Genomic DNA, 26,408 nt, shown 5'->3' with positions numbered 1-26,408 from the left:
ACAAAGAAAACATTTTATCATAGTTCACTTACTTTTACCTTTTATATATTTATATATATATATATATATATATATATATATATATATATATATATATATATATATATTACTGAAAATAATCTAAGTGTAAATCTAAGTTTCACATTACGTAAAAATAACAAAGTTACACACTATATAAGAAAAAAAAAGAATCCATAAACTTAATGTTTGGAGGTTTTGTGTTAAAAGTAGTGATAAACTTATATATATGAGATATAAGATTGGTTTAATGATAAAATTGGAAAGGAAGGTGTGAGTTCAACTTCTCACACTTCTAAAAAAACTCATATTTCCTGCCAATTTTGTTTTGAATTTTTTTTGTAGGAAATACTTATAAATTTTGTTATGAAAAAAAATTTGCAGAAAATTTCTGCCATTTTTTTTGCAAAATATTTTGTATAAAAACTTTTCGCAACAAATTTTGTAAGAAATATTTGCGAATTTTATAATTTTGTAAGAAATAATTACCCACGAAAAAATTACCTGATAATTAAAATTCTTAATAAAAACAACAGAAAAAGGATTTTTCTTGCAAATTTTTTTAAGAAATTTGCAAGAAAATTATCATGTAATACGAGAATTTTTAATAGTGCCATTAACGCTCAGGACATATGAGTTGGTTTGATAGGGAAAATTGGAAAAATAAGGGGTTCAATTTTCTCGTTAACAAACTAACAACTAACATTAAAATTGTTCTGAGATGATTTCTTTTTCTTTTTTCTTCTATCTTTATTCTTTGTATCTGTATAAAAATAACTCTGTTGTTCCTATTAATATATTTGTTTTTCTTTAATAAAAAAAAAACTAACATTAACCGGTACATAAAAACCTCATGAGAAATCCCATCATCGCATATGTGATATGTAACCCCAAACTCAAATGTGTTCTATACGTACGATATTCATCATTATTCTATTATCTACTTTTGCATTTTGTTAGGTGGAGTGTATATGTTATAATAAATTGTCTCTTTATTCCCTCTTTTTCACAAAAAAAAAAGGATTTAAAATTCAGAGAATTGAATTATCTTCCTCTGTTCATACGCAAATTTAAATACTTATATAGAAATCTCTTCTTATTTTTCACTGATTTCTTGTATGTCTTGAAACATTCCCAAAACTTTTAATTTTTCAAAAAGTAAATAACTCCATCCTTAAAGTTGTATTTATCAATGAAGCACAGAAGATACCTTTTTCCACGGTGTGATATAGACTTAGTTCACAAATGTTTACAATTATTAACATGTCATTATATTTTTTTTCTAGAATAGGATTCTTACCGACAAAAACATATATAGTTATATTGCTCTTCATTTTTAAAATACCTTTTCTTGTTTCTTCTCCTAATTATAACGATTAATGTATAGAATAGTGCAGTTAAGGAAAAAAAATTGGAAAGAACAATGCCTCGAGTCTTCTCTGTAATAATCATTCTATTATTATTTTCTTTTAGTTTATTTTCTCATTATTTAACCTCGAATTCAAAGAACGTACAGAAATTAAAGGGCAGTTTAAAAAACTCATATGAGGCAACTGTTGAACTCTATCATTGACTCAAAGTCGCTACACCAAAGATTCCATTTCTTTTAAAAGAAAAAAATATTTTAACATGCTTTTACCCTCATTTAACACACGTATTCTTATTGTTTCATTAATAAATACAATGTCAAATGAGTAAAGGTGTTTCAATGTGCCGTGTCCTTTTTTAAATCTTTCCTCCTTATTTGACAAACAGTTAATGTTCTTTTCTTTTGTTGGCAACAACAGTTAATGTGTAGAAGAAATCACGAGCAGTTTAGGAAAATCATTGGAAGGGGCAATTGAACCTTATCATTGACCCTAAACCAAGTCTTTCTGAATCATTTATTCCAGAATCTTAGGATCTTATAAGAGCACGCTCATGATTAAATGAAGTTGAAAGAAAAACAGGTGCAGATGGGGTTGTATTTGAAGCAGCGGCTACTTCTTGTGCTCCTCACTGCAGCAGTAGCAGCATCAGCTAAAACCCAACCTATATCAAAGCCAAAGTGTCCAACAAAGTGCGGCAATGTTAGCATTCCCTTTCCCTTTGGCCTCACTAAGCACTGTTCTCTCAACACCTCATTTCTCATCACTTGCAACCAAACCCTTTCACCACCCACTCCATTCTTGAACACTACTTATGAAAACGTGCGGGTGCTGAACATCTCACTCGACGGCCAACTGCATGTTTCATTGCCAGTTGCTAAAAGTTGCGTCGTCGATAACAAGACTGGTGAATCATACAACGAGGTTATTTTCATCATGTTCGACAGACCTTTTCACCTATCATCCAACCAAAACAAGTTAACTGTATTGGGCGCTGACACGGCAGGAGTAGTATATGATCAAGATTCAAGATCCAAAACACGTTACGCTCCCACTTCTTGCGTGTCCTTGAACACCACAATTTACAACAACACACATGATGACTCATGCTCCGGCACTTTTTGTTGCGAGACTCCAATTCAACATAGGCTATCGGAATTCGCCTATATTTCTGCTTCAAATATCTTCGACGATAACTACACCAAGCCATGTGGTTATGCATTTCTGGTTAAGGAGGGAGCTTACGATTTCTCAATCACAGATCTGATCAATTTTAACAGAAGCAACACGTTTCCTGTGGTTGTGGATTGGGCAGTGGGGAACACGTGCATAGATGCTCAGAAGAATGCTTCAAGCTATGCGTGTAAGTCAAAGTACAGTGAATGTCACAATGCAATCGTGGGACCTGGTTACCATTGTAAATGCTCCATTGGTTTTCGAGGAAATCCTTACCTACCACATGGCTGTCAAGGTCTCTATATTCTCCTCCTTTTAACATATTATCATTTTTAACGTCTTTTTATATAACAATCAATTTTATAAAATCACCTTTATTGATTACTTAAAATTTGATTCACAAAATATTAAAACACTATTACATTAAGTGTTATTTGAGGATAAAATTTATATAACAAACTTGTTTTTGTGTTAAAACATCTCTCATATTTCTTGTTCCAATCTACAAATTTTTATTGTACAAATTAATGACAAACTATTCAAAAATTGTGAACATTTTTTTGTTTAAAAGTCGTTAATTATCTTTTAGATGTTGATGAATGCACTGAGGAATCCCACGACTGTTTAAAGGGGAGATCAATATGCATCAACAGTCCAGCAGGGAGCTATAGTTGTTCTTGTCTAAAGGGATATGAAGGAGATGGGAAGATCAATGGAAGCGGATGTGTTAGCAGGAGTAACCGCAAAATAATAATTGCTCTCAGTAAGCATACTTTTCTCTGTCAAAACTTATATTCTCGATTACAGAACCACATTAATAGGGTTTACTATTACAAATATAATATTCCTGGAAGAAATTTCGTTGGTACAATATATAAACTACCTCTTTCTACGGATAGATGGGCTTAAATATCATTTTATATCTCAACTAGTCTTTTTTTCAAATTTTTTTTTAAATTTAGTTATCTAATTTTAAAACTGTGTAGATTTGATCATTCTAATCAAATTTTGTTAAATTTATTTATTTTAAATGTATTTCATGATAGTAGTTGAATTATTTACACAATTTAATATATTTTCGTTTTAATTTAACTAAAAAATTATCATAAAATATGTTCGAAAAATTAAATAAACTTACCAAAACTTGTTAAAAAGACTAAATTCGAAGTTTTAAAGTTGGAGGACTAAATTAAGACCAATTTCAAAAATTCTAATTTTTATTGAAAGTTAAGAGATAAAACATATTTAATCCATTTATATATGTTTTATGTTAATCAAAAGATGGCATCTAAATATATTATCAGTATTTAATTTCAGTATTGTATTCATATCACACAAAGGCGACCATGACTTTTTGTTTCAGGAATTAATTATTCAGCCACCACTACTCTTTATTCTTCTGGTTTCGAATAATTCTCTATATATGTTATTTTCAATTATCTAATAAATCACTAAATAAAAGCATGCTTTCTATCCCTTCATTTGAAAACATATATGACCTCTCCTCGATTTGAATCTTTCCTTCCATTGCACTAAATTTACAATAGCTTTGTCCTTTGTATGTATAGGCCTTCAAGTTGAGTTAGTCCATGCATCATGTCATCTGAACAATATATGGCACTTAATTTTTTTATTAAATGTTTTATCGGCAACTGAGCATACGTATAAACATTAGAGAGAAAATAATTGTTTGCACTTATCGACTTTCAGGTGTGAGTGGAAGTATATTGGCACTGGTGGGGGGAACCTTATACCTGTGTTGTACATTAAAGAAAAGAAAACTCAACAAACTTAAAGAACATTTTTTCCAACTAAACGGTGGCATGTTATTACAGCAACAGATAGGCAGGCACAGTGATTCAAATGAATTGACAAAAATCTTCACTGTGGAAGAACTAAAAGAGGCCACCAACAATTTCAATGAAGAGATGGTCTTAGGCGAAGGTGGGGAGGGAACAGTTTACAAAGGAATATTACCTGATAATAGAACTGTAGCAATAAAAAAGTCGAGAATCAGTAACCCAAACCAAATTGAGCATTTCATCAATGAGGTGATTCTGCTTTGTCAAATCAACCATAGAAATGTGGTGAAACTCTTGGGGTGTTGTTTAGAGACAGAGGTTCCCTTACTTGTTTATGAATTCGTTCCCAATGGAACTGTTTACGACCATCTCCACGATCAAACCAAATCTTTAAGACTTACATGGAAAAGAAGATTACAAATAGCAGTAGAAACTGGTGGGGCCCTGGCTTACTTGCATTCTGCTACCCATGCACCAATCATACATAGAGATGTGAAAACTTCAAACATACTACTTGATCACAATCTCACTGCAAAGGTATCTGATTTCGGAGCTTCAAAGATTATTCCTCTTGATCGAAGTCAGTTAACGACTTTGGTGATGGGGACACTGGGATATCTTGACCCACAATACTTCCACTCAAGCCAGTTAACAGAGAAAAGTGATGTGTATAGTTTTGGAGTTGTCCTAGTCGAACTGTTAACAGGAGAGAAGGCACTCTGTTTTGAAAGGCCAGAGGCTTATAGAAACCTTGCGGTTCACTTCCTTTCTTCGATGAATGAGGGTCGGCTACTTGACATTGTCGATAGCCGCATAATGGATGAGGCAAATGTTGAGCAACTAATGGATGTTGCCAATATTGCAAGCCATTGTTTAAGGTTGAAGGGAGAGGAAAGGCCCACCATGAGAGAAGTGGCAATGGGACTTGAAGAAATAAACATTGTGGAGAAGCACCAATGGGAAAAAGTCAACTTGTCATCAGAGGAGACTGAAAATGTCAACTTGTCATCATCCTCTTTTAGTGTAGATGGTGTCAGCAGAAGAAGCATGCATTCTAGCTCTGATATCTTAAATAGAATTTCCTTGTCCTTGACTAGTGGAAGATGATTAGCTGATATTATTATAATAATTCTCAAGATTGTCGCCATTCAAGACTAGATGCCAATCAATCTTCAGAGTAATGGATGTTATGTATTGTATGATGTTATGTTATCCCACGGATTTTTTTAAATGTGCTATTTTTGATAATAGGAATTGATTTTTTAATATTTATTAACCTATAAGGTTATAATATAATATCTTTAAAAAAATAACAATAAAAGAAGACCAAATTACATACCTATAATCTGTTTTTGGTTAATCAACTTCATAACTTCCTTTGGTACACAAATTTGATTACTTCTTAAATCAGCATGATGTTCATTGTAAGCCTTGAACTTTAGGCAATAGATCCTGCATTGAACAACAAAATTATAACAAATATTTTGAGAGAGGACGATGTATGGCAACATTGTTGAGGAACTTGGTCTTGATTCCTGTGTTTGCAGAATGTTTAGAGACGTGGATTACGAAAGATGAATTTCCCACGTATTTTAACACAACCAACTTGTTAGACTGATCTCCATAGAAAGATCTTAGTTGGTTCCAGCCTTGAGTAATCATTGGAGTGTGAATATCCATGTTGTAAGTAACATGGTGAACATTACTTTGGTAATCCACAACGATCCATTTAGCACCAAGGTCCTTCCAATAGCGTATGATGAAGACTCGATCGACGTGTCCACAGTCCTTAAAAGATTACTAAGTTAAGAATAAATAAATAAATAAATAAATTTAAATAACAAAGATAAATGTTATTGAATAAAAAAATATACCTGGTCTTTCAAAAACATAGAAATGAATCCGCCAACCAGGTCTGAAGAAAGTATGGATTGTGGTGTGGGCATGGGTTCCATTGAAGCAGAATAGGTTGGTGATGAAGTAAAATTGTAAGAGAAGAAAATGGTTCACAGTAGAGAAATCAAATGTCTGACTTTGAATTGGTAAACACAGGGAATATATATATATAAGCAATAGGAGAAGTCATAGCTGTTGGAAGTATCCGTACAAACTGAAGAGTCTTAAGTGGTAAAAGTAGAGGTTAATAAATACGAATTCAAAAATTATATGTGAAATAAAAAAAAAAATATTATGAAACGTCGTAAAAGTATAAGTACAATTTTTTAATGTAATTTTGTAACGTTTATTTTTTTGAGGATGGTGTATATTTAATATTGGAATATAATAAACTTTAATAATTATAACGTGTGGTAGGTGATGGATCAGTTTATTCATCATTATCTCGAGCAGTGCGAAATTTAATGCGTTTGAATACTGATTGACAGGTTGATTTGGAGATTTATAAAAGCAATATTTGAAGCGGTAAAGGGTGATTTGAAAAATGTGCAAATGAAAACGAATATTGGGTTAAAATTTGTAGATTTGGTGATAGAATGAATTATTAAAAAAAACCAATAACGAAAAAAAAAAATGAAAGAGTTTAAGAAAGAAAAATAAAGAAGATGAAGGGTTTGTACATTTACACTATATTTTGCCAAAATATAGTGTAAGTTGGTAACAATAAAGAGATATGTTGATTAAATGCTTTATTAAAAAAAAAAACCATGAACGAAAAAAAATGAAAAAGAGATTTGAAGGTAGAAAAGTAAAGAAGATGAACGGTCTCAAAAGTGAAAAAATACAAATAAGCAACAGTTAGATATACATAAACAGAAGAAAAAAAGTTAGATCAAAAGTTTATTCAAACCTGATGTTAAATCTGCGGCAGTGAACCATATTAGAAATGTAGCAAACCTAGAAAATACAATGATGCAATAAAATTGTTAGATATGACAAAATAAAAGAATAACGAGTTGTTCACTGGAGAAAAGTAGAAATAACCACGAAATCTGGGTAATAAAACCATATGTCGCAGTGAGCCATATTAGTCCTGTACAAAGAAACGCATGAAGGTAATCCACAAAGATAGATGAAAACGACTTCTGGGTTTAAAAGTCTAAAATAACGATTGAAAAAGATAGATCTCATAAAAAAGAAGAAGAAATGAGTGTTTCGGTTCAGAAAACTCTAAATAAAATCGAATTCTCCGTTTAAACCTGTAAAAAAAGTGATGAAGAAGTTAGATCTGACAAAATATAAGCAAAAAATGAGTTGTTCGCTTAACAAAACTGAAAACAAAAAATACTTCTCCGTTTAAACCTGTAAAAAAAGTGATGAAGAAGTTAGATCTGACAAAATATAAGCAGAAAATGAGTTGTTCACTTAAGAAAACTCAAAACAAAAAATATTTCTCCGTTTAAACCTGTAAAAAAAGGGATGAAGAAGTTACATCTGACAAAATATAAGCCGAAAATGAGTTGTTGGCTTAAGAAAACTCAAAACAAAATATATTTCTCCGTTTAAACCTGTAAAAAAAGTGATGAAGAAGTTAGATCTGACAAAATATAAGCAGAAAATGAGTTGTTGGCTTAAGAAAACTCAAAACAAAAAATATTTCTCCGTTTAAACCTGTAAAAAAAGTGATGAAGAAGTTAGATCTGACAAAATATAAGCAGAAAATGAGTTATTGGCTTAAGAAAACTCAAAACAAAAAATATTTCTCCGTTTAAACCTGTAAAAAAAGGGATGAAGAAGTTACATCTGACAAAATATAAGTAGAAAATGAGTTGTTGGCTTAACAAAACTGAAAACAAAAAATACTTCTCCGTTTAAACCTGTAAAAAAAGGGATGAAAAAGTTAGATATCACAAAATATAAGAAGAGGATGAGTTGTTCGGTTGAGATAACTGAAAATAAAATCGACTTCGAGGAAGATGAAGAGTTGTTGAATGTGGTGAGAAAAACAGAGAAAAGAGGAAGGTTGAGAAGAAGATGAAGAGTGTGGACTGCGAAAGAGAGGAGAAGAAAAGAGAGACAGAGAGAGAAAGAGAGAGAGAAACTTTTTTAAGGTGATAATAATTGCATTTTGAAATTTTTTTAAAACGCTAAAAATTGTGGTTGAGTGACAGTTAGCCATTTTTCCTTTTGTAGAATGAAAATTTTGAAATGAAGTGGGTCAGATATATTAATTTATAGAGAAAGTTGCCGTTTGTTAGTTTAGAATTGTATATAGTATTAGATTTTATAATTAAATGTTATGTACCATTTATAGACTTTTTAGTTAATTTATCCAGGATTCTCTGCGGACTTGATGAATGGTTTGTCAAATTATATTGGTTTTAAAGTTAATATTCAAGTAGAAACTGTGGTTGGAATGAAATGTAGCGTGGAATATGAAATTTTTTTTCTAAAAGTTATCACTATAATATTTGAATAAATTATTGGCTAGAAATTTTGTAGGAAGAGTGGATGAGGGTTTTCTTCTCAATTTATATTGGTTTTACTTAACGTGAAATTGTGTCAGGATCTTGAAGATAGGGTTTGTCAAAGTTGTTTGATAGTTTACTTACCTCTTTAGATTGTCAGAGGGTTGTTAATGAGAATCTAAGTTGTCTCCCTTTCTATACGTCTGTTTGTTAGTAGTGGATTTTGATTTTAACTAGTACTGCGGATCAGTGGCAAAAAGTAAATCGATTGCATGAGGGATGCTATTCAAGTCACTCAAGCCAATTTTAACAGGACACTAACAAGTCATGTTTCTGAAATATCCAGAAGGTGTGAAGGTAAAGTAGCTTTCGAACCTTTCCTTTTTTTTCCAAGATACAAAAGCTCTAGTTGTTTCCTTTTATTTCATTGTTACTTGTCACTGGTCTCCTATAATGTATGGGGTATCTTTGCTTAGCAGAGCTGAATTGGCTGTAAGAAACTACACCTATGAAGGGCTTCAGTCTGTTAAACAGTTTTTGTTGATAACAAGCCATCTTGTTTCAGCTTAGGACTAGCCTATTTCTTGAGCCACAAGAATAAGATAGGACACCGGTCTTTACATAGTGGGGTGGGGTGGACATGAATTTGTGCTTAGAAAATTAGTAGTATGGTATACATTATCGTTACACACACAAATAGGGAGCTTTGAGAGTCACAGTACTTGATCCTGAAGTTCTTTTAAAATGTCCAAGTCTGCTTTCAATTATTATTATCTTTTGCATAGTTGGAATGTTACTCATCATGATGGAGTGCTTTTTACAATAATATCATTCACATGTTTTTTCTTTATTTTCTTCTTTCGTGATTCGTCTGTTTTACATGATTTTTACAAGACAAATTTTCTTTGTGCTTTGTCAATAGATGATTTCAAATAAGGTACTTGGTACTTTTAAAGAATGATGTGGAAGGATTGTGAATTATTCAGATGCACTATTGTATGAGGCATGATTAGCACAAGCATAACAACCATATCCTCCTTTATTAGTTTTGTTTTCTTCTGTAATGAGTTAAAGGTTTGGTGACTGTGATCTTACGTCAAAGACTTCAAAGATGTTCACGATCCTCGCTCGGTGTAACAATAAAACATAAAACAAAGACATGTTCTTGGATATATACAACGAATCAATCCCCGATGCATCATGGATCACATAAAACAAAAAATAATACAAAGGAATAGAACAAAGCACAACACATATGGCCACCCCATCATTCATGATCAATGAGGTTAAGGTTTTTCAATCACGTGGATCAGAATGAATTAAAGTAATTGTGTAGAGATTAAATAAATACTTTTTATATGAAGAAACTAAAGATATCATTCAACGAGTAATTAAATCACAAAGATGAATTTAAACATCCAAATGATTATGTATACATGAGGAAGGTGTTCCAAGCCAAGATCAACTTAGGCCCACTTGGACAGTTCCATATCTGCCTAAAGTATGGGAGATCCGCTTGTAAACTATGTCTACCATGAAGCATATAATTCAGGGGTTCTTCCTGCATCTTCAATTTTTCTCTCTTCTGCAAGTTTTTTCAAAATCTCCTAAATAACTCAACTTTTTCATTAGGGTAAAAAAATCATTTTTCTCTCTTCTGCAAGTTTTTTCAAAACCTCCTAAATAACTAAACTTGTTCATTAGGGTAAAAAAAAAAATTCTCTCTGTATATTTACTCACCAACCAACACTCACTCTCTCACACCTTCCTCATGTTTAGAGAAGAAAACATATCTAAAAAAGTATTAAATTTTGAAATCCAGTACAGGAGTTTGAAATTCAATAAAGGAAATTACAAGATTTGGAAATCAGATTAAAAAAATTATCAAATTTCTAACTTCGGTTAAAAGAATTATATGATTTTGAAATCTGACTTAAATGGTTATGGGATTTAAAATATATATATATATATATATATATATATATATATATTCAGTAATTATATTAATCGAATTTTAAAATTCGGTAATTTTCTTAACTAAATTCTGAAATTCGGAAATTTCCTAACATGTTTTCTTTCCTAAATCGTGAAGAAAGTGGGAGGGATAAGTTTTTGATGAGTGGGTAATTATAAGGAAAGAGAAATTATTTTTTACTTAGTTAATAAGTTAAGGGTCATTTAAGGGATTTCGAAAAAAGTTTGGAGGTGGAGGAAGAAAAGTTGTAAATGCAGGAAGAAAGTACTCTATTGAGAAGGATGATCCACTTCTAAAGGCAATATGACCCATATCTTAAAAAAACTTGAATAAACCTTGTGGCTATAACTATTTTGTTGAACAAATGAGCATTTCTTCCTGCACCCCCTAATTTTCATAATTTTGTTTTTACCTTTCCATGTCGTCTGCACTTCACCCATCTCCCTGCACCAATCTTCTCCTTTATTCTCCACCCCCTTTCTCTTTTGATTTCTTTCTCTCGCGCGAGAGTACCTCCACGCCAAGAACCACCGTTGTGTGCCTTCCAGAGCGTTCGCCGACGTAGTGGGTGCGACGACTACACTACGACTTCAAACTTGCAACCACCTACTTTCTCCAATCTTACAACTACACTGTGACTTCAAACTTGGAACCCTCTTTCAATTTATCTATCTATCAAACCTCATTCTCGATTTTGGAGTCCAGGCGAGACACTCCACACCCCACTCATCTTCGGAAGAATGCACCTCAACCCAGACTCGTAATCCACAATTGAGTTAACACAAAGTGTTTAAGATAACTTTTGGGGTTGTTGTATTGATGAAACTATTTACTTAATATTTTTATTTCAATTAATTTTTAATAAAACTCTCCGTTTTAAAAATACCTTTCATATAAAAATATTTTTATTTGTTAATTATATTTAACAAATCAAGATTGAAATATTATAAATTTTTAATATTTTTTCATATTTTGTTTCATGTATAAAGTATATCAACAAAATAAAACAACTGACTCCTTTGTATAACGTATTTTGTATATCTCTAAAATTTATTTTCAAAATCTTTGAAAATCTTTGATCAATTTCTACGAATTTCTACTAGTTATATACTACTAGATAATTTATATAGCCTTAGCTTAACCCAAACAATAACATTTTGTTTTAATGACACTTAATCACATAATTGACATAAAATTGAAATTGATAGATTTCGGTTAACGCTTAATATTAGGGAGTAAAAAGAATGACATATTAAAGTTCATGGAATAAGATGTATAAAAAAATATGAGGGAGTATATAAACCAGTTAGCTGAATGTTGATAGATTATATTTGACCCGTCATGTCAAATTCATAGTCCGGGAAAGACTAAATACAACTTCCTTCATAAAGATAAAAATAACACTGTAACTTTTAGGACTTTCAGAATTTAATTTTTATTTATATTTTTTTTACGTGACTTAGTATCGAAGATTGATTTATTTAAAAGAAAAAATAATGATATATCGATTAATATTTCATATTAAATCACATGAGGAATACAAATTGGGAATCAGACTATGCGAGTCAAAATGTGATTAACTTTTCATGTGAGACCCACACAGCATTAAAAGAATATTAGTTCTGGCAGCAGCTCACCCCATGTAAAATGAATGTAACCTATAGATGCTGTGTCAAAGTACTTGTTTCATATGATGCGAGTGTTGAACTTTATCATTGACTCCAAGTCTTCCTAAACCAAACGTTCCATTTCTTTTAAAGGAAGAAAAGTTATTTTAATACACTTTTACATTCGTTTAACACATGTATTATTGCTCTTCTATCAATAAATACACTGTCAATTCAGTATAGAGGTTTCAATCTGCGGTGTTCTTTTTTAAATCTTTCCTCGTTATTTGCCAAACAGTTAATGTTGTTTTCTTTTATTGGCAATAATAACAGTTAATGTGTAGCAGAAATTGTGTGCAGTTTAGCAAAATCATTGGAAGGGGCAATTTAATGCAGATGGGCTTCTATTTAAACCAGATGCTACTTCTGGTGCTCCTGAGTGCAGCAGCAGCTAAAACCCAACCTATTTCAAAGCCAAACTGCCCAACAAAGTGCGGCGATGTTAGCATTCCCTTTCCCTTTGGCCTCACTGAGCACTGTTCTCTCAACACCTCATTTCTCATCACTTGCAACCAAACCCTTTCACCACCCATTCCATTCTTGAACAGTACTCAACAAAGTCTTTCATCACCCTTTAACTTCTTGAATGCTACTTATGAAAAGCTGCGGGTGCTGAACATCTCACTCGACGGCCAACTGAACGTTTCATTGCCGGTTGCTACAAGTTGCGTCAATAACAAGACTGGTGAATCAGACAACCAATTTTTTATCATCACGTTCGACACACCTTTTCACCTATCATCCAAGCAAAACAAGTTAACTGTATTGGGCGCTGACACGGCAGGACTTGTATCTGGTCAAGATTCAACATCCAAAACACCATACGCTCCCACTTCTTGCGTGTCCATCAACACCACAAACCCAATTTACAACTACACACATGACGACTGCTCCGGCAGTTTTTGTTGCGAGACTCCAATTCAACATAGGCTATCGGAATTCGGCTATATTTCTGCTTCAAATATCTTCAACAAAAACTACACCAAGCCATATCAGTCCTACCCATGTGGTTATACATTTCTGGTTAAGGAGGGAGCCTACAATTTCTCCATGACAGACCTCATCAATTTTAACAGAACCAAAACGTTTCCTGTGGTTGTCGATTGGGCAGTGGGGAACACGTGCCGAGCTGCTCAAAAGAATACTTCAAGCTATGCGTGTAAGTCAAAGTACAGTGAATGTCACAATGCAAAGGTGGGACCTGGTTACCATTGTAAATGCTCCTCTGGTTTTCGAGGAAATCCTTACCTACCTCATGGTTGTCAAGGTCTGTATATTCTCCTCCTTTTAACATTACTCATTTTTAATGTCTTTTATAACAATTTTATAAAATTTACTTTAGATGTTGATGAATGCACTGAGGAATCCCACGACTGTCTAAAGGGGAGATCAAAATGCTGCAACAGTCCAGAAGGGAGCTACACTTGTTTATGTCCAAAGGGATACGAAGGAGATGGGAAGATTAATGGAAGCGGATGTGTTAGAAGGAGTAACCGCAAAATCACAATTGCTTTCAGTAAGTATATACTTTTTGTCTGTCCAAATATTTTATTCTGCATAACAGAACAGCATTAACAGGGTTGACTATAGCAATATAATATTCCTGAAAGAAATTTCTTTGGTATAGAAAACGATATCAAATAAACTACATCATTCTATATACATATGTTTTATGTTACTTACTAGATGACATCTAAACAGATTAACACTATTTAATTTCATATCACACAAAGTTCACCATGACCTTTTGTTTCAGGAACTGTTAAACCACCACTTTCTTTATTCTTCTGGGCTACGAATAATTCTCTGGATCTTTTGTTTTCAATTATCTAATAAATTACTAAATAAAAGCATAGTCTCTTTCCCTTCATTTCAAAACATATATGACCTTGTCTCAATTTGAATCTTTCCATTGCACTAAATTACAAAAACAAGTCGCAACAACTTCCAAATGCGGAGTTCAGTTAGTAAACGACAACTAAACATTGCTTTAGTAATAACTATGTCAGATTTCATTCTTGTATTTATATATATGCCTTCAAGTTGAGCTTGTCCATGCATCATGTATGAAATATTTAAACAATAAGACACTTAATTTTTTAAATGTTTTATCAGCAACTGAGCATACGTTTAAACATCAGAGAGAAAGTAATTGTTTACACTTATCGATGTTCAGGTGTGAGTGGAAGTATATTGGCACTGCTGGGGGGAACCTTATACGTGTACTGCACATTAAAGAAAAGAAAACTCAACAGACTTAAAGAACATTTTTTCCAACTAAACGGTGGCCAGTTATTACAGCAACAGATAGGCAGGTATAGTGGATCAAATGAATTGACAAAAATCTTTACTGTGGAAGAACTAAAAGATGCCACCAACAATTTCAGTGAAGAGATGGTCTTAGGCGCAGGTGGGGAGGGAACAGTTTACAAAGGAATATTACCTGACAATAGAACTGTAGCAATTAAAAAGTCGAGAATTAGTAACCCAAACCAAATTGAGCATTTCATCAATGAGGTGATTCTGCTTTGTCAAATCAACCATAGAAATGTGGTGAAACTCTTGGGGTGTTGTTTAGAGACAGAGGTTCCCTTACTTGTTTATGAATTCGTTCCCCATGGAACTGTTTACGACCATCTCCACGATCAAACCAAATCTTTAAGACTTACATGGAAAAGAAGATTACAAATAGCAGTTGAAACTTCTGGGGCCCTGGCATACTTGCATTCTGCTACCCATGCACCAATCGTACATAGAGATGTGAAAACTTCAAACATACTACTTGATCACAATCTCACTGCAAAGGTTTCTGATTTTGGAGCTTCAAGGATTATTCCTCTTGACAGAAGTGAGTTAACCACTTTGGTGATGGGAACACTGGGGTATCTTGACCCACAATACTTCCACTCAAGCCAGTTAACAGAGAAAAGTGATGTTTATAGTTTTGGAGTTGTCCTAGTCGAACTAATAACAGGAGAGAAGGCACTCTCTTTTGATAGGGCAGAGGCTCATAGAAACCTAGGGGTTCACTTCCTTTCTTCAATGAATGAGGGTCGGTTACTTGACATTGTGGATGGCCGCATAATAGATGAGGCGAATGTTGAGCAACTAATGGTTGTTGCAAACATAGCAAGCCATTGTTTAAGGATGAAGGGGGAGGAGAGGCCTACCATGAGAGAAGTGGCAATGGAACTTGAAGGAATAAACACTGTGGAGAAGCACCAATGGGAAAAAGTCAACTTGTCATCAGAGGAGACTGAAACTCTTCTCAAAGCACCACCGTCATCTTCTTTTAGTGTAGATGGTGTTAACAGAAGAACCATGCTTGCTGGCTCTGATATTTTAAACCGAATTTCCTTCTCCTTAACTAGTGGAAGATGATTAGCTGATATTATTATAATAATTCACAAGACTTTTGTTATTCAAGACTAAAGGTCAATCAATATTCAGAGTAATGGATGTTATTGTATGTTGTATTCTCTTTTTCATTGCACAATGTGTCATTACTAGTCCTTCTACCCATGCAACGCATGGTTTTTTTTATATGTAATAATTGTGTTAATAGCAATGGGTTTTTGGATATTTATTAATCTATATGATGATAATGTAATGTTTTAAAAACATGTTGAAGTGTATCAATAGAATAGATCAATTTAGAATGTAATTAAAGTTGTATGTCAAATTAATATTTGATTTCATTAAATATTGTCGTCAAGCACCAACAACAAAAATATGACTAATACACTACTTTGTTAATATAAGAATAAATTACATACCTAGAATGTATCCTTTGGTATTGAAGTTCATAAATTCCTTTTGTAGATAATTTCCTTTTGTACACAATGTGTTCTTTGCTCTACTTTTTCAGTACCATGATTTTCCTACATGGCAGAAAATAACATAAATCAATTGATATATATTTATAACAGTTTTGACATGAAAAATAAAATTCGAAATGACATACCTATAATTGATTTCTTTTCAAAGAGTTTCAAAAATTTCTTTGTACACAACGTTTTTAGTTGTGTTTGTTACCTTTCCATCTTCATCCAATATAAGTATTTTCAATCCTCTTTTGGTTTTGACTCTAGAAATAGTAACATATAGTTGGCCATGTGTGAATACAGGTTGTGGAAGATAAAGGCCCACTCTAGAAAGTGTTTGTCCTTGACTTTTGTTAATCGTCATTGCAAAGCATAAAGATATCGGAAATTGTCTTCTTTGAAATTTGAAAGGCAATCCTGAATCAGATGACACTAAATCCATTCTTGGTATAAAAATGTTGTCACCAATGTTTTTTCCAGTTATTACAGTTGCACATATTACATTCTTGCCTAAATGGTTGACTTGCAATCTTGTGCCATTGCATAAACCTTTTGCTTGATCAATGTTTCTCAAGAGCATAATTGGAACACCTATTTTCAACTTCAGTTTATGATTTAGTATCCCTGAACATTTGATATCATTTAAAAATTCAGATGTAAACCATTCAGATTGCACTTCATCTTGTTCATCAGATTGGCAAGGTGTATCTGAACTTAAATAAGTCACCTCTTGACCACCAATTAAAGACAACATGAAATCATTTACTTGCTCTACAGAATCATTTGTTGGGCACAAAATTGCTCCATCATCAAAATAATTAGGATTCAACATGTTAACCACAAATTGAGGATAGACAAATTCAACCAATGACAATAAAGGTAAATCTGTGTTTGTAATCAGGATCTGTTTTGGAATTTCAACCATGCACTCACCATTCTCATTTAGATCCATTTTTGCATCTCCAATCTTCAAAATCCAATCAGCAAACTCTTGAATATCATTGGTTGTTTCAGTATTTGATGGAGTACTTAATCTCATGTTCTTGGATAACTTTAGCACTTTACAACAATTCCATAACTCTGAATAGTTGATTGATGATTTTATGATATCAAACCTAGATCCTTTTTTGATAACTGGTAGAATTTGTCTAAAGTCTCCTCCTAACACAACTGCTTTGCCACCAAATGGTTTGTCTTTATTGGCATCATCAACATTTCGCATAATATCTCTTAGTGTTCTATCAAATGCCTCAAAGCACATTCTATTCATCATTGGTGCTTCATCCCAGATAATCAAACTGGTAGCCATAAGAAGTTTTGCCCTAAGACTACCTTGTGCTATGTTGCAAGTTGATTCTTCATTAATTAACAGTGGGATGCAAAAGGTAGAGTGTGTTGTTTTTCCACCAGGAAGTAATAAAGAAGCAATTCCACTTGATGCTACGTTCAAAACAATCATGCCCTTGCTTCTTAGACCAGCCGACAATGTCTTCCACATAAAAGTCTTACCTGTACCACCATAGCCATATAAGAAAAAGAATCCTCCCTTCTTTGAAAGGACTGCTGTCATGATATCCTAATATACATGAATTTGTTCATCATTCAGTGCTTTAAACAAACTGTCATGTTCTTTCGCCATGTCTTGTTTATTATATTGCAGCTCATCAATAATAAATCTATTACTGAATGTATGTACATCTGAAAGATCAAGTTGAGGTAATGAAGGATAATCTTTCAAACTTCTACCATTTGACATTAGCATTTCCTCTATTTCCAGCAGACATAGTTTTTGTAATTCAGTAGTCTCAATTTGAAGACCTGCAAATACATATATATAATAATCATATACATATATATAATATAATAATAAACAACTAAACTTCATACAAAAAATACAGATTATGAATCTGTAAAGTAATATTGTTTATACATTGAGAATACCTGCAATAAGTAAATAATACAATTAAAATATATATGTATAGGAAATTAAAAGAAAAAATATGAAGTACCTGGTAAGTTCATCTCCTTCCTTTTTTGGTAAAAAATTCCATCACATAAGATACTCCAAGTAGAATTCCAAACTATATCTGGTTTAGAAATTGTATTCATGGACAACAAAGTAACAAATAATCTTCTAAGTTGATACCCACAAGCAAATTCACTTGCTTCTTTGATTGCATCAATATATTCTCTGTCATCAGCCAACAATCCCAAAACATAGCAAGCTTCTTGGTATGTTTCATAATACTTTCCATCAATTGTCTTAATGCTTTCATAATCAATACAACCCTTTTGAATGGTCAGTAATATCCTCAAATAATAAAGTTCTCCAGACCCAGGAGGAATATAAGTAAGTCTACCAATGTTGTAGCCTTTCTTCCTTGGTTTCCATTCTTTTTCTTTGGCAAACCACACAAATTTGCTTGGAAATTCTGAATAAGTCAATTGTTTTCCTTCCTCATAAACTTTGTTAGCCTCAAACCAAGCTAGAAACATTGTGTTAGCATTTTCGTATCTGTTGAAGACCACATTAATATCATCATCATCTTTAAACAAAGCTGATTGTTGGCCAGGAAGATGAAAGGTCAATCTCTGAACAGGAGGCCATCTGTGATGGATGTCAAAAGCAAATATTCTCCAAGCAGCTTCACATGGTGATAGATACCTACAGTCGTAATACCTTTTGATCTCATCAATAATAGTTGATTTATCAGACTGTGCAGAGTTGTTGCTTATTTTAAGAGTTGCTCTGTCCGGACCTTTGTTCACATATTTGAACAAATATTTAATTGAATTGGTTTTGTTGCAATACTCTGTATTGACGTGTGCTTGATACCTCATTAGAAGTGGTGGATTGTAAGGAACAACACTTCTATTATCCAGCTTAATTCCATTCTTCTCAACAAATCTACCATTATCAAGTCTTCTATAGCATGGATATCCTTCTTCATCAATTGAAGTCGAAGATGTGAATTTTTTTGGATAAAATTTAGAACATCTTCCTTCCTTCATGCAAGGTGAATTATGTCTTGCAGGTCCGCATGGTCCATGAATCATGTAACTTGAGACAACTTTTTCCAATTTGGGGTACAAATCAGCATTTGGCAATTCAGCTGATATTACTTTATCAATATCAGTTGAATTCTTCAACTTGCTTTCTCCATCCAACCATAAAAGTATATGTGCATGAGGTAAACCTCTTTTTTGGAATTCTACTGTGTACATTCCTGCATATATAAATAAAAAATAAATATACTTTTCAGAATCTAATTTGATATAAATTAATATAATGTATATTTCTTCATATAAAACATACCTGCAGTGCTTTTTCCAAAGAAGTCCTTCTTCTTAAAATCTGTCATCATTTCATCCAGCTTCATCTTGAACACTCTACATACAATATCAGGTCTATCCGAAGCTGATAATCCTTTTTGTAAGACAAATTCTTTTATTTCAGTCCAATTCACATTACATGTTATAGTAATGAACAAATCCGGATATCCAAATTTTTTACAAATTGCCATAGCATCTTGACAATTGTTGAACATGTATCTGGTACCACCAGTGAAAGAAGCAGGCAAGACAATACGTCTTCCAATTAAAGAAGGATCTGTCTCTCCTCTATTAACAGCTTCTTGTAATCCATTAAGAATATCACAGCGAATTAACTTCTGATTCGCTCTGATGAATGACAACCTTTGGGCTTCAACCATTGTATAACAATCGACCAGAAATTGTTGGAACAATCTGCATGCATTCACAATATTTCCTGCTTCTACAGCTCTTTGTTGTATTCTAAAGGCAATAAATTCTCGCAAAGAAATTCTAACTCTTACCCTGGATTTTGTTTTTGAATGAGATTCTCTTATTGGGATATCCTCTTGATAACCATCTTCTCCATATGGAAACATCAGAGGATATTGCAGTGGAATGAAAGCTGTGTGAGTTTCGTGCAGTCTGGTTAATTCACCAGAACATTTTTTGACCACTATATCTCTGCCTACATCCATATTGTCAAAATCACCAACTATAAGTGCAGCTATTTCATCACTTCAAGGTGTATTGTAGACTCTAGGGTCTTTGTTTCTGCCTCGAAATAATCTTAGCGTGAAATCTGATTCCATATGTTGCAGTGACAAATCTCTTACTCTTCTAAAAGATTTCGCAAGAACATTGTGATTGTCAATCATTTGAATCAAATCAGCAACCAATGATTCATCTATAACAGATTCCTTTGTGTTTGAACTAAAAAATAATAAACAGAATACATGTCAACACATGTATTTAAATATTTCATATAATGAAATTATTTAATATATTAACTGACCTGAAGTGCTTGACTCTGTTAGTCATTTCATTTTCGGTATCATATATGTACAGTTGTGCAAACTTTGGCTTTGATCCATGCTCTGGCAATAAACTGCCAATACGGTGATAGTTCTGTCCATTCAGAATAAATTGTGGTGGAGCAGAACCATTGTTCATTGAATTATCAATCTTACCACCAATTGAAGTAAATGAAAACATGCTATTGTATACTCTTATGTTTTGTAAAAATGATCTGCTTCTCTGATCTTCACCATTTAACAAACCTTCAAGAAGATTAGGTGGTCTTTTTAATAGTGGAATTTGGACTTTTCCCTTTTGACAACACAATGAGAATTCAACTCCCTTTGAGGTGTTACATTTTTCTGCTCTTTCTTCATACCAAAGTTGAGCTTTACAGTATTGGCATTCCAAGCAAGGTTCTCCAATATTAATCAATTCTGAACATCATTACAAAACATTAGAATGAAAATGTGAATATTTTAATCTGCAGTTATATACAATTGTGTTGGACATTATGTACCTTGTAACTCTCCTTTGCAATACAATTCGTTTGTAGTTGTAGTACTTGTAGTATGTTCTTCAATATTAGTAAGATGAAAACTAATTAATGATTTTAAAGAAATTTATATTAACATCAATAAGTTTAATATCAGAATTACCATCATCTCTTATAGTTGCTGAATCATCATTTGTTGTGTCTGAATAATTATGTTGTCTTGTTGTTTCATCATCAAGATTGAATCTGTTTTGAAGTGATTGTATGACTTGAAAAGGATATTTGACAACTTTATTCTTAGAAACAGAATGCGACTCATTTACAACCTCTGATCTCCCACCTATGAAAAACAACAGAAAACAATTGTCGTACCTGCATTTCATTGTGAGTATGAATCCAAATGTACTTACCTGCACTGCAATTGTAATTATTTTGTCCATAATTTCTCTGACTGTTATTGTTAAAAGCTGGAGTCATTCAAAAAAATTGATATAAAATCTAAAATTATCATTTAAACAGGTAAATAAGAAATTAAGAATAATGTAGAAATATACCGAAAGGACTATGGTAAGTTATAATAGAAGTTGCAGATTGTGAAGTCATTTGTTGTTCAACTAAAGTACTTAAAAAACTTGAGTATTTGTTGACAGTTACTGCATTGAAACGAAGGTTAGTTTAAAGTGGTACGGAATTAATATTATTCATAAACAATGTTAAAATTAAATATTGGAAGAACTTCACAACTGACCAATTTGTCTGTGAAATATTGAATTCATATTGTGAAGGTTGTTGTTGTTGTTGGCAACATCTGGAAAAGGATTATTGTAGAAGCATTGTTATTAAAGTAATAAACCAAAAGACTTTATTGATTCATTTAACAACATTCTGTAAAGATATAGCTTAGAAACAAAAAAACTTACTAATATCCAACTGTTGTAATGGATTCCTGTCTATATTTTGGTGAACTGATCTTTGCGATACAGTTGGTCTATCTGTGATTAAAACAACAAAGATGTTTGAGTATGCATCTGTGTTGTGAAGTTAAAATCCAAAACATACAGTTACAAATATATATATATAAAAAGAATTCCTGAGATTCCATTACTTTGAGAAGAAGAATGGTTTGCAAATTTAGTTCTCTTTCTTGCATTCTCTTCTTTGTCATCTGCAACATAAAAAAAAATGAAGATAGACAGGAATCATTTCTGTTTTATTGATGAAGAATTATAAAACATAAATGGTTTAAGTCAGATGTTAATGACTTACATGAATGTTGATGAGTTCTTGTATTGAACCTTTGTTGTAGCACCAGTTTCCTTCTGAGCCTTGCATCTTTAGAATCGTTATGCTCCATTACAGTAGAGAAATGTTATGGAATAGTTTCAAAGGTTACAATGTAAGAAGCAAAAATAAAGGTAAGTTGACTCAATGGATGAAAAAGTGTTTTCTGTTTTATTACTATATTGGTGAAAGTCTTTGTTAAACTTTTTTGTGTAGCTTGTACCTCTAATCACAATTGAGGAAACAGAAATATATGTAATTATGATAGGAAGCAGTTGTTTCAGAAGACAAACATTAAAATAGAAGACAAAGATTAAAAATAGAAAGAGCATGCAGTGCTGAGTGTTAATATATCAGAATCATTCACATATATAGCACTTATTTCACAATTGATTTGTTCTTGCAACTAACAAAACATTTCCTTTTTATGTAGGTACAATCAGACTTGTTTTGTATGCAGTACTATATATAGTAAAACAAAGAGGACTTTTTCATAGGAAGTATCTGCAATCTTAACCTCATTATGTGTCAAAATGATAACATACAATGAGTGTATGCACATACTAAAGCAACATACATCCATACATATGATTATAGAGCTGATAACTTTTCATTATTCGTCCAACTATATATCTTTCAATTGGATGATATATATTTCATTTGAATTATAGAACAAAATAATTTTATTTATGAATATCATACCATAACATCTATGACTTTTCATCTTTCACAGTAATTCAGAGAAGCTTCAAAGAGATTTCATTGATAAGAAGGTAGAACTATACATATGCATTGCTGAAAATAAAAAAACTTCTAGGTTGAAAACTACATAAGTTGCAGAAATAAAAACAAAACTATTTATACTAACTGTAAATTAAAAATTACAATATGTTAGCACTTTGACATTCTGATTGCTTTTCATGTGGTCCACTTCAAACACCAAGTCAATAGTTTGATGAAATCCATGAGCAGTACAAAATTCCTTCCAGCCACTTCCAATTTTGCTAGACTTCTTAGGATGATTTCTCAACAGTAGTTTGCACTTCACTGTTTTACGCGGTCCATAAAGAAAAATGTATTTAAATCTTCCTTGACGAAGATAATTGCCAAAATCAGCTGGCAAATCCTAAAACATACATAAAGTATTAATGAAATTAGTATATGGATTAAATTTTGAAAAAAAATTCGAAACATAAATCAAAATATGATACAAACATCCATTTATAAAAAAATATGAAATTAATCTCACCAGATGGCTAGCATTGCATTGATTTGGATTCATAAATATGAAGAAATGCAACTTCGGTCCATTGAAAAGGGGTTGATCTGCCTCAATTCTTTTAAGAAAACGTGCAATAGACAAAGGTTTGCATTTACTGGGAAAAATAGTGATGTGGAAGCAAGAATCACCCACATATCCAAAATAAATAGTGTGAAAATGGTGAAGATCATATATGTGCCTTAATTCAGTCCAGCCTCCAATTAGCATTGGTTTTTGTAAAAGTTGGAAGAATGTAGAATATCATGGAACTGATCTTGCCGTTTAATGTTCATGGTAGAATGGAGATGAATATTTATTTATAGAAAACAAATGACACGTGAAAAGACGGGGCAATTACAAATAGATTCTTCAACAGTAATGTAATTATTACTGCATTGGAAAACGGGAAGAAGATAATAACAGAAAAAAAAATTAAAAAGATATAACGTTATTAAAGATATATTAAATTATTCTATTATGCTACAAATATAAACATATAATATATGTAATATAAACCAATAACAAATTTCCAAAAATGAACTTGTGTAATGTATAATATTAAACGTAAAAATATAATATTTCATTCGTGCTTATTGTATAAAAAAATGTCAATTATAAGTTAGTAATTAACATAAGATAAGTCCCAAAAAATATTCAATGAAAAATGTATATGGCATCCAATTCTGTTGTCACAACTTAAAATCTGTCAACAGATAATTCCATTGCCATATTTATGTTATTTAAGAAAAGTAAATATGATGAAAAATATACATTTATAAATAATGTAATGAGAAAAAAAATAAATATCTTATTTATGAGTTGCACAATTGTAAAGAAAAATTCTTTTTGACAAAAGATATGTTATTTATGACTTTCATTACATGATGCTACAAAATGAAATCAATTTCAGAAAGTTTTGATGTAGCTGGTAGTCATATTTGTTGACAAAAATTGAAAAATGTCAACAATATCTTGTGCACCAGCGTATGAAATAATTTTAAATCTAAATAATGTAACTCAAAAGCGCATAATAATGTTATCATGAAATTGAAAATAGAAGTTGCAGTTCAGATGAAATTAAAGATGAAATTTAACATAGAAGTTGTAGTTCAGATGAATTTAAAGACAAAACGATGCGTAGAAATATTACATTCCCAAAATGAAAGGCATAAAATAAATTGTCTTCAAATAGAATAACTAAAGGTGGATCTCAAATCACTGATTTTTCCTTCTTAATATTTCTTTTTAAAAGCTTCAATGGAACACTGTCTTCTTCGATGGATTCAAGAGATGCAGTCTTCTTTCCAGATTCTCTCTTATGTGAACTGTTAGCATCATCGTTGGTTGGATTATCTTGGATTAGTTCAGGTGATTGGGATCCACACTGAATTGTTTCTTTGGTAAATCGGACTAATAAATCCTACAGTATTAAAAGTAAATTTATTAAAAGAAAATCCACATTCAAAATTGATAACATTATTAAAAGTAATTAAAAAAGCATTCATTTAAAAAACATTTATATAACTTCTATACCTCTGAAATATTAACGGTGGACTCATTCACTAAACGCATTTTTTCCCTGCTAAACTCACCATTCCCAGCATAAACATCCTTCAAATAGGTAGAAATAATGAGATTATAAAAAAGGAAAAGATGACTGCATTATAAAGAGATTATAATGTAACAAATTTGATCGTAAATTACATCTTACCACAGATTTCAACGAAGAATCATTGAATTTCTCAATTATATCATCATCAACACATATTTTCTTCACTCTGAAAGACTGCTCAATTTTGAAATTCTGATCGTTCCTACTTTCCACTTTAAAAAGCAGACTTCTATCAACTAACTCATCAAACTGCTTAGGCAAATTTCCAGAAGAATTCATCTACAAAAAAATAATAATTAAACATTGTGTAATTAAATATATAAGTGGATATATTGAAGAGTATACCTTATCATGAGCGTCTAACATATCAGCACAAGTTTTTTTGAAAAGGGTAGTTGCATCCCTATCAAAGAGGACAAATGTTGTTGAATCGGAAGAGTCAATAACTCGGACCTTAATCCTATATCTGAAAATTGATAAATAAATTTAATGAACCAAAATTGTAATGACAATGTTGTTTTAAATTGACATTAATATTAAAAAACAAATCGTTAACCTTGGAAAGACTTTTATAACATGCTTGTTACACTTCTCACAAAAGAACATCTTGGAATCTGGATAAACAGCTTTGTTGCACACACAAGCAGTATACCACCAGTCATCGTCAACCAAGATATGCTTAATTGTTCCAAACAATACGAAAGTGGTGACCTTTCAATATAAAAAACATTAATCAAGGGATTATTGTCAATAAGAAAAATTGCACAATAATACAAAAATATATTCTAACCTCTTTACAATCTTTTAGACCTTGAATGTTGGTTCTAGGTGTAAGTGTTAAAAAGTCCTCTTCCACAGTATTTTTGGAAGTCTGAGAAAGTTGCGTTAATCCTTGAGAGGGAGATTCATTGTTCTCAAACATTCTGTGCAAAATAAAATATAGTTATACTCATAAAAAATAAATCTATTATTGAATGTAAGTATATCTGAAATATGAAGTTGACGAAATCTTTGTAATTTGCATTACAAAGTAACCAAAATATTGTTAGAAAAATGGATTATAAAGTTCGAATAAACAGAAGAACAATTTTAATATTACCTTGATTTAAGTTCAGATGCTTCCTTGAAGTTAACATTGTACTTAATACGGGTGCAGAACTTACAATTTTGAACTTGAACCTTATCTATATTTAAAAATATAGTGTATGTGAGAGTAACATGGAATAAGAACTACAA

The 26,408-nt window shown here is 31.9% G+C and overlaps 2 protein-coding genes and 1 pseudogene across 2 annotated transcripts; 2 read left to right on the top strand and 1 right to left on the bottom strand.

The window, feature by feature from the left end:
• Positions 1-1,743: 1,743 nt before the first annotated feature.
• LOC114162571 (wall-associated receptor kinase 2-like) lies at positions 1,744-5,607 on the top strand. The gene is made up of 3 exons (XM_028046501.1): positions 1,744-2,856; positions 3,151-3,324; positions 4,272-5,607. Exons 1-3 carry the CDS (start codon positions 1,947-1,949, stop codon positions 5,468-5,470), a joined length of 2,283 nt encoding a protein of 760 aa, XP_027902302.1. The 5' UTR covers positions 1,744-1,946; the 3' UTR covers positions 5,471-5,607.
• Positions 5,608-12,587: 6,980 nt separating this feature from the next.
• Positions 12,588-15,884, top strand: LOC114162985 (wall-associated receptor kinase 3-like). Its single transcript, XM_028047018.1, has 3 exons — positions 12,588-13,636; positions 13,712-13,885; positions 14,546-15,884. Exons 1-3 carry the CDS (start codon positions 12,646-12,648, stop codon positions 15,748-15,750), a joined length of 2,370 nt encoding a protein of 789 aa, XP_027902819.1. The 5' UTR covers positions 12,588-12,645; the 3' UTR covers positions 15,751-15,884.
• Positions 15,885-16,350: 466 nt separating this feature from the next.
• LOC114163671 lies at positions 16,351-22,372 on the bottom strand (annotated as a pseudogene).
• Between the last annotated feature and the right edge of the window lie 4,036 nt (positions 22,373-26,408).

This window comes from Vigna unguiculata, chromosome 9, assembly GCF_004118075.2.
Source record: "Vigna unguiculata cultivar IT97K-499-35 chromosome 9, ASM411807v1, whole genome shotgun sequence".
Lineage (NCBI taxonomy): Eukaryota > Viridiplantae > Streptophyta > Magnoliopsida > Fabales > Fabaceae > Vigna > Vigna unguiculata.
Note: the sequence above shows the minus strand (reverse complement) of the source record. Positions and strands in the feature narration are given on the sequence as shown.